This window comes from Pseudochaenichthys georgianus, chromosome 23 (assembly GCF_902827115.2).
Source record: "Pseudochaenichthys georgianus chromosome 23, fPseGeo1.2, whole genome shotgun sequence".
Taxonomy (NCBI): Eukaryota; Metazoa; Chordata; class Actinopteri; order Perciformes; family Channichthyidae; genus Pseudochaenichthys; species Pseudochaenichthys georgianus.
The window spans coordinates 25446190-25455989 of NC_047525.1; the positions used below are offsets into that span (position 1 = coordinate 25446190).

Consider the following 9800-nt stretch of genomic DNA (forward strand, 5'->3'; position numbering starts at 1 on the left):
CCATCTCTCCAGTGTGGGGTTTCTGCCCCCTAGTGGTCATCTGGGGGTATTGCTGTCAAAGAAAGTAAAATACCGAATCGAGTGGAAAAAATATGCTTTTATTTGCAAATCTGAACAGGTAAAACAACATGACAATTTACATTTTCCAGTGTGTCAGACCCCTGCTGTTCGCCTTCAGCAGCAAACAAATCATAAATACATAAGAATACCGGTAACATACTTTGGTGAACATATCACAGCTATAATAAACGGCAGACAAACACAACAAAACGGTGGATAGGAGTGCCCAAAGGTGATTCACTTGTATATAAGTACACACATATATATTAACTTCTTAATGGGTTTAAGAGAAAGTAAATTATTAAACTGAACATAATCCAAAAGGAAACGTGCCCAGGTTCTGCTGTGAGGGATTTTAGATCGTCTTCAAATGTCCCATGACCCTCCAGCAGCAGCAAGAGTGGAAGGAACAGACATATTTACAGTGTTCACATCAGAGGTGGTTATTAATAAACAAAATCGGTATCGGAACAGTGTTTTTCCAACTGATGATATTTTCTTTTTGATTGTAGAGTTGGCATTTTAGTGATATTTCTATGCAGGAAAAGTCATTTACACATTCTGGTCTTTTAAAAAAATGGCTGGACTGGGAGAATTGTTGCTCGTTATTGAGAAAATACTGTGTTTCCTACGAAGTAAAAGAGTAGATTCACACCACTTTTGGATTATGCAGTGTGTGGAAGATCAAGTGCAAAATAATTAACGATTTCATTTCCCAAGATTCTCTCGGCAACCTGACTAACTGAGACTAAAAACCTACCGTGAAGTACAACGTGTTTACTTCCCGTTTTACTTTACTTATAAAACCATTTACATGTTAGCTAGCCAGCGTACGCCACTGGTCAGACTCGTGTAGCAAAACCCTGAATAATCAATGGTATGTTTTATTGCTTATGAAGTTTTGAAAGCAGGAACAACTGTGGCTACGAGGGGGTGCGGTCGTCTTTCAACCAGAAGGTTATGGGTTCGATCCCAGTGGCCCGTGCAGCCTACATGTCGATGTATCCTTGGGTGAGATACTTAACCCTGAGTTGCTCCCGATGTGAATGTTAGTTAGTAGAGTAAGGTACACTGCTCTGTATGAATAACATGTCGTATACAAAGCGCTTTGAGGGGTCGTAAAGACGGGATAAAGCGTTACATAAGTACAGTCCTGAAATGTATTCGTAATAATGTCACTTTTTATTTTGAAAGCAAAGCTCACTAAAAACGCGATAAGTTGATTTTCCTGTTAGATATTCTGAGCGATGTCCTGCATTGAAAAGCAAGAGCGGACTAAAGTGGATACCTATTTTCATATGAAAGTTAAAGGTGGGGTAGGTAAGTTTGAGAAACCGGCTCGAGATCGCTAGAATTTGAAAATACACAACCGGAGAAAATCTGCCGCTTCCTTATAGAGCCCCTCCTCCAACACACACGAACCAATGAGGGCACGCGATAAGTTTGTGCCCCGATGGCAGGCTGACAGGCAGGTAGGCCATCCAATCGGATTGGATGTACTTTTTGCAGTATTACGGCTTCTACAGACGACATTTTGTTATGGATTTTTTTTTGTCAAAGCACTTCAGATATTCATTGCTATCGGGATGTTAAGAGCATTCCATGGAATATAATAAAAAGTGTATCTCGAGCCGGTTTCTGAAACGTACCTACCCCACCTTTAAAGGCTTTGTCATTGATTGTAATCACGTGAGACAACTTTAAGTCAGGGTTGTGGGGGACACTGGATCACAGTCGTTGTCGCTTATGCCTCGGGGTCATCTACCCCCCGAGAAGGATGTGTTCCACAACAATATCTATCTCTGACCGAGAGGTGCCCGGTCACAAACTGGCAACATCAACAATATGCTAGGGCAGCCCCTCCTTAAGGGGGATAGCGGCTGCGTCGGAGGGCGGAGGAGGACATGCAGGGCGAATTATTCCCCAACAAGGGTCACGTATCACGAAAAAAAAATACACTAAACTATAAACCCATCTGGCTAAGTAGTGTCTTCCGACATCTGTCTCTTATGATTGGAACACCAGTGCCAACACACATAAGTGGAAATGTACCAGGATGCTTTGCAGTGTCCTGAAGTCATCTATATCTAAGTTGGCAGCTCTCGAGATGAACTTAAGCATCTCCTGACTCTTTGTCCCTCTCTCAACATAACATTAAAACACTATTTACAGTGGCATGTGTACAAAGGCACAATCCTCTTGGAGTTTGGAGCTTTTTCTGGATGAGTAATGATGTAGAAAGTCACTTATTTATATAAAATATCCGGATTTGGCACAACAGTGATTAATTTACTTGATTTTTCAAACATAGGTTTTGAAGGCCACTGCGTGCAATTTCATTCATGCTTGATTTTGTATCCTTTTTGTTTTGCTCACTACAGTAAAAAAATATATAACAGACGGACTTCATTACAATTGGGCTGTTCTCCAGTCTGCAGAACAGAAATGTCTTCTCTGCGGGGACAGCATCCCAGGGTGTAGGTCGGCATGGAGCAGGAAGTGTGGATAGTTTTGTTTGTTCCTTCGTCTCTAGAGGTGAGTGTCCTCCTCGCCGGCGATGCCCTCCTTCAGCAGGTTGTCTATGGGGACGATCCAGCTGTCGTTGAAATCTCCGTTCAGCGCCATCTTCTTCTCCTGCATCTGCGGATGAATCTCCATCACCTCCAGCGTCGGGTTATCGTGGTATCCGTTCTCCACCGTGTGCAACTCCTCCGTCAGGTGCTGCTGGAGAGATCAAAGAGGAAGGAGTCTTCAAACGGCTGTGTACAATTACTTTAAATAAGTGTAAAGTCCATGTATTGACATTTCTACCTTTCACAGTTGCATTTAATTTTATTTTCATGAAAAAACCTGCTTTTTAAGGGAGAATTTTGTTGAGAAAGTATTTAAAAAATAACATCAGATTCAAATGCTCTCAGCTGATTGAATGAACGTTGTTATCAGTCTTTTGGACACAGGTTTAAAGGGGCATCTTAGAGCTACTATTAGGTTCAGAAGGCCGTTAATATCTATTCACATATTGATCAGAAATACAAGAAGACAACGTTAACCTCTTATGCACACAGTAATCATGATGGTGGCACTGGAGGAAATTGTGCAGTGGTATTTAAAGTCCATATAGGGAGAAGGTGATTGGGCATGTTTGGGTCAAACAGACTGTTAATGTCCTGTTTGAAACCTAAACTAAAAGCATCGAGGTATTTTACATTACTGACCTTGCGTAGGAAAATGATATACCGTCCCCATCCATAATCTTTTCCTAAACCCCAAAGTGTTTGCGTAGTTTCCATTCACAACTTTAAACAAAAAATTGTGAGTGTTTCACTTTTCAAATATGTGGTTAGTGGCTGTTTTGTTCCATCTTGAGCATCAGATTTGTATCGTTTACAACTGATAATGGGTTGATAACAATAGTAACTCATGGTATGGGTGCGTGTGCAGTTGGCTCCACGTTTTCTAACATGTTTAGTGACTCTACTCGTGATGTGACCTCAGCATGGATAAAGAAAAAAAAAAAATATATATATATATATATATAATAGGCGCTTTCACACCGGAGTACTTTTCCCAGTATAGTTCCGATATAGTTCCGAAAATGTGCGTTCACACACGTTCACACCAGTTCACACCAAAAAAATCCGTAACTAGAACTTAGTTCATGAACCTTTCACCCCCTCTTCAGTCCCTGCTAGAGAGCAGGGACTTTCATGGGAGAAAAGGTTCCCATTTCTGATTGGCTGTCGAATTGCAAACCACGCCCCGTAACAACTCACAAGAAATTGTGAAGCCGCCATTTTATTATCCTCAATTAATTATTAATTAGCATTTTTTTTAATTAGCATTTTAACGGTGGAGATGAGGAGGTGTCGGCGTTCTTGCGATTTACTGGGAAGGCTTCAGTAGAAGCTGCTGGGAGTCCCAAAGTAGGGACTTGCCAACCGTCCCGATGTTGCCCTCTCCTGGTTTCCTTTCCTCCCGGGGTCATATTTCTCCCGCATTTCTCCCGATTTCTGACTAAATCAGATTTACTCACGACTGTTTCCACTCGGACTTTAATACAGCTACACCATTGTTTGGTTTCCATGGTTTCTCTTTTAGTAGCGTGCGCAACTGAAAGTCTGAGAGGGTGAGGCAGATAGTCACATAAAACAGAACAGGAATCGACAACTCGACCCTCTGCTCACTCCTTTCCTGCGTCCAGCCCACACATCAAGGATGGTGCTCCAGGCAGCACTTACAACTACAGTAAGCACGTTCATGTTAATCGAACAGCTCCGGCGACCCCCCCTCCCCCACGGTGGGTTTGAAATGCTCCCGATTTCTGAGGTCTCAAGGTTGGCAAGTACTGGTTAGTAAAGAGGAACATTTAGTTTTACCTCCAGAAGGCAGGAGTGTTGTGCCTCTGAAGGGTCATCCCCAAAATAAAAATAGTAAAAAAGTCTCTTCTATACGTAGCACTTAGCTCAATTGAAGGCAAACCTTTCTAATACAGAAGCAAATAATGTGGTCTGGCTTGTAGATGGCTAATGTACCTGCAGGATTTAATGGTTGAATGCACTTTTTTTGAGTCTCATTGAATAAAATATCGGCTATATGTTATTGAATGTATTGAAACGTGCTCCACCTACCTGGTTCTCGTTGTACGGCTTGCGATGTGTGACGCACAAACGGCGAGGATGCAGATCATGATGAGCAGAGCTCCACAGGAGGCCAGGATGGCGATCAGAGTTTTGTTATCTGTTGGTTTCTGCGAGTAGAAACACATCAAGATAATTACTTATTTTCACAATGATACACTTTGAACTACTCGTCCTGCAATTATCAGCAAAATATGAACCCTTACCTTGGTGATGTCGTCATAGTACTCGTTTGCAAGGCTTGGTTTCACTGTAAGACACATTGTCAGTATGGATTAGAAATCAGTTTACATTTAATCTGACAAATGTGAATTTTCTCATAGGAGGAAGTTGCTTTACTTTTGCCGTTTATCTCCACATTGTCGAACAGTACTCTGTTGTTGTGGTGCTGCCATGACAGCGTGCAGTTTCCATCTAGGAAGTTCACCATCAGCCCGCCTGCACACCTCCACCAGTTCCTTTTTCCTCGTCTTTCTGAAGGTAAAATGATACGTCTGTAAACTTCTCTGTACACAGTCCCACATTTCACGTGTTTTTCTGAGCTCATAAGTCATCGCTAAGCCTCGGCCATACAGACAGAGTTTGGGGCAGGAAGGTCAAATGGTGACAGTTGAGGTCATATCTCCTGTGTGGAGTATTTCTGGTGTGTTATGGGACGGCGCAGCTGCATAAGCCGGCAGAGAGAGAGGGTGAGTTATATAAAAGAGCGAGGGTGTGGGACCGAAGGAATCAGTGAAAGGCAGGAAGGGGTTCCCACTAGACACTTTTCCACCCAGTGACTGGAATCTTTTTTTTTATATCGAGCATCACTGCTTCCTGTTCTGTCCAGGAGCCTCAGCAGAGGAAATAAACATGTTTTCTTTCGCACAAAGCTTTGAACATTTTAGTGTTTTAACTTTATTATAATAAGATTTAGAGATGGAAACGATGCATTGTGATAAAGCTGCTGGTGTGTTAGCAGGAGAGCAGAGGTTATAGAAAGGAGACACTAGTACTCCTTCACCCTTCTTAAGTAAGCTGTATAAAAGGTCATTTTTCTTACTTTAAATTAACAAAACAAAGAGTCTACATCAGCTCCGTGAGGCTGTTCAATGGGGCTTAAAGCTAAATGCTAACGTTAGCATGCTAAAATGCCCACGTGAAACTTAGTTTTTCAGTCACCATGTTATTTGACTGTTAACAATCTTATTATGAAACAGTATGGCAGTGCATCATTTCCTTTTTACGATATGAATACATTTCACTACAAATCCATGCAGCAAATAAATGAAAAAAGCCATAGCACCCTAACAAGCTAACGTTAGCATGCTAACATGCTCACAATGACGTGTGTGTTCAACTTCTGGTGTTTACACGGTCATGTTCGCCATGCTGTATGGCGGTTAACAATTTTCTTAGACACAGTAAGGCAAGTATATCAGTGCATCATTTAACTGTAATGTTTTCTTACTATAAAGTTTAACACAAGTCAGTAAGCCTACATGTAGGCTATCTGCAATTCATGTAAAAGCTGCCACATCCTAAAAGGACTTTATGCTACGTTATTCAGAAAGAAAACATGTCTTATTGTTCCTGCAGGATGTCGCAGTATTATTTTTCATCTCTAAAGTGAATGAACACTTTGGGGAGTTAATGTCAGTGAAGAAAGCAGTGGAAAGGGTGTGGGCCTGCTCCCATGAACAAGACAATAGCAGAGGCCTATGTCAGAGCAGGAACTGTGTCTATTATCACATGTATTGTTTGCGGGAATAGAAACAGTCTGATGCCTGTAACAGATTGAAAACTCAAAATAAGCTACATCTTACCTCGTGTCCTTTGTTTAGCGAATACTGTAAGAAAAAAGTCAGAATAAGTGCGTCAGTCAACATTGTTGCTGTAGTTTGTGGACGTGCTCCAGCTCAGAATCCGTTTTATTACTCAAGTAGTGTCACACATACAAGGAATTTGCCTTGGTGTAAATGGTAAATATTCATGTTATTTTTAATATTATTTATCATTTATAATTGTATTGTATAACTAGATTTGCTCATACAGCGAACCCCAACAATAGACACAGAAAGAAGAATACCATTTATTTGTATAGAAAGGAGCAACAAATTGTACATTTTTAAGAAACTGAGTACAGTAAAATATGACAAATACTATATATCTGCTCCACTTTGTTGCATCGTGTCTTACCGAAAACATCTTTGCTGGAGCTGCTGCTGCCGTGGAGATGGTGGAGATGGTGGTTTGCGGGGATGTGGTTGTAGCAATATTCCCAGCGGTGACTCCTGCAGACGGGTTCTTCTCCATCAGGGTGGAGGAGGCCCTGGTGGTGCCTGTGTTTCCTGCCAAATCTGTGGCCTTTGATGATGATGATGATGATGATGATGATGATGTCCCTTCATGGCTTGTAGCCGTCCCTGTAGTTTTACCAGCACCTTCAACCAGGAACAATATGCAACCGTTAACATAATGTCCCTGTTAGAGCCATTTACCTTTCATATGGTTTGAATGTTTGTCTTATTAATATAAGGCTTTAGAGTAGACTCTTAACTATTTATTTTTGTGAGTCACACTACGCTTTAAAATATGTTAATTTAAGCCTCACTTATTTGCTGTCAAATGTGCGCTGTCAGGTATGACGTGCCTAGGCTATATAGTGCAGGACAATGGGACACAGCTGAGTTTGTCATTAGACGGGAAATGCTATGGTCTATTTAGTTTTTACTATATTCTTTTTGTTCTTTTTTGATAGGGATAACTTTTAGTTACTTTGAAGCGAGGAAGTTTGTCTTCATGTTTGTATGCCGCCTTGATCGGAGAATAAATCTGATGTGATTCAACGCTACAACGATCTCCGCAAAGCTTGTTTGAAACCGCGTCATAACCAGTCTATGGTCAGGTGTATATCAGTATGTAGTGTCTCTACTTTAAAGAGTCCTCTCCTGCTGATGTTCAGGTGTATATCAGTATGTAGCGTCTCTACTTTAAAGAGTCCTCTCCTGCTGATGTTCAGGTGTATATCAGTATGTAGCGTCTCTACTTTAAAGAGTCATCTCCTGCTGATGTGCAGGTGTATATCAGTATGTAGTGTCTCTACTTTAAAGAGTCCTCTCCTGCTGATGTTCAGGTGTATATCAGTATGTAGCGTCTCTACTTTAAAGAGTCCTCTCCTGCTGATGTTCAGGTGTATATCAGTATGTAGTGTCTCTACTTTAAAGAGTCCTCTCCTGCTGATGTTCAGGTGTATATCAGTATGTCGTGTCTCTACTTTAAAGAGTCCTCTCCTGCTGATGTTCAGGTGTATATCAGTATGTAGCGTCTCTACTTTAAAGAGTCCTCTCCTGCTGATGTTCAGGTGTATATCAGTATGTAGCGTCTCTACTTTAAAGAGTCCTCTCCTGCTGGTGTTCAGGTGTATATCAGTATGTAGCGTCTCTACTTTAAAGAGTCCTCTCCTGCTGATGTTCAGGGGTATATCAGTATGTAGCGTCTCTACTTTAAAGAGTCCTCTCCTGCTGGTGTTCAGGTGTATATCAGTATGTAGCATCTCTACTTTAAAGAGTCCTCTTCTGCTGATGTTCAGGTGTATATCAGTATGTAGCGTCTCTACTTTAAAGAGTCCTCTCCTGCTGATGTTCAGGTGTATATCAGTATGTCGTGTCTCTACTTTAAAGAGTCCTCTCCTGCTGATGTTCAGGTGTATATCAGTATGTCGTGTCTCTACTTTAAAGAGTCCTCTCCTGCTGATGTTCAGGTGTATATCAGTATGTAGTGTCTCTACTTTAAAGAGTCCCTCTCCTGCTGATGTTCAGGTGTATATCAGTATGTAGTGTCTCTACTTTAAAGAGTCCTCTCCTTGCTGATGTTCAGGTGTATATCAGTATGTAGCGTCTCTACTTTAAAGAGTCCTCTCCTGCTGATATTCAGGTGTATATCAGTATGTAGTGTCTCTACTTTAAAGAGTCCTCTCCTGCTGATGTTCAGGTGCCTCAGCGCTCTTCACGTGCAATGTGTTGGAGCGCTATAGCCAATAGATACATATTGAAGTTCAGGAAGTAAACAAAGCATTACAGGAGATTTTCAGGGAAACTTACCGACTTTGCCGCTGGTGGTGAAGGTGCCGTGAGTCGTGGCCTGCTGCTCCGTCGACTTGGAGTTCGTAGAGACTTTTGCAATCTCGGTTTTCCCCGAGTTTTCGGAAGTAGTAACAGGAGCTGGAGTCCCGGAGGTTTTACTGGCTTCAGTTACTGCTGTGATGAAGGTATTTGATGTGATGGGGGTATTTGCTGTGATGGGGGTGGCTGCCTTCGTGGTTGAGGCCACAGTGGTTGGCTTTTCTGTAGGTTTGGAGTCAACAGGACCGTCACACAACGGCTGCAGTCAGTAGAGTAGTTGGTTTTTCAGTCGTTGGTGCCGGACGTAGCGCTGGGTTTGGAGTCAAACAGGCCGTCACAACGGCTGCAGTAGTTGGGTTTTCCGTCGTTGGTGCCTGCGTAGCGCTGGGTTTGGAGGTCAACCAGGCGTCACAACGGCCTGCAGTAGTTGGTTTTTCAGTCCGTTGGTGCCTGGCGTAGCGCTGGGTTTGGGCGTCAACAGGCGTCACAACGGCTGCAGTAGTTGTGTGTTTTTCAGTCGTTGGTGCCTGCGTAGCCTGGGGGGGTTTGGAGTCAACACGGCGTCACAACGGCTGCGTAAAGTAGTGGTTTTTTCCGTCGCTGGTGCCTGCGTAGCGCTGGTTGTTTTGGGGTCAACAGGCGTCGCAACGGCTATGCATGTAGGTGGTCCTTTACAGTCGCTGGTGCCTGCGTAGCGCTGGGTTTGGAGTCAACAGTGCGTCACAACGGCTGCAGTAGTTTGGTCTTTACCGTCGTTGGTGCCTGCGTAGCGCTGTTGGCTTGAGTTGGGCCACCAACAATAACGGCCACCTTACTGGAAGTAGATGGTTGAGCTGTAGATGGTTGAGCTGTAGCTGTAGATTTCGCAGTGAACTCTGAACAGACGCTGTTGAATAGGAAGCCTAAAGGGGAGGAACACACATGACTGTTAGCGATTGCTGCTAAAAGAGATCAATCTGTGGTGAATATCTGCAGTATTTCTTAAGCTAAACACGACATT

At 42.6% G+C, this 9800-nt stretch overlaps 1 protein-coding gene across 1 annotated transcript; it reads right to left on the bottom strand.

Moving 5' to 3' along the window:
• Positions 1 to 77: 77 nt before the first annotated feature.
• Positions 78 to 9038, bottom strand: podxl (podocalyxin-like). Its single transcript, XM_071201790.1, has 8 exons — positions 8780 to 9038; positions 6876 to 7120; positions 6503 to 6526; positions 5037 to 5171; positions 4904 to 4947; positions 4689 to 4807; positions 4094 to 4178; positions 78 to 2784 (listed from the first exon to the last, which is right to left on the bottom strand). Exons 4-8 carry the CDS (start codon positions 5125 to 5127, stop codon positions 2590 to 2592), a joined length of 534 nt encoding a protein of 177 aa, XP_071057891.1. The 5' UTR covers positions 5128 to 5171; positions 6503 to 6526; positions 6876 to 7120; positions 8780 to 9038; the 3' UTR covers positions 78 to 2589.
• Positions 9039 to 9800: the final 762 nt, after the last annotated feature.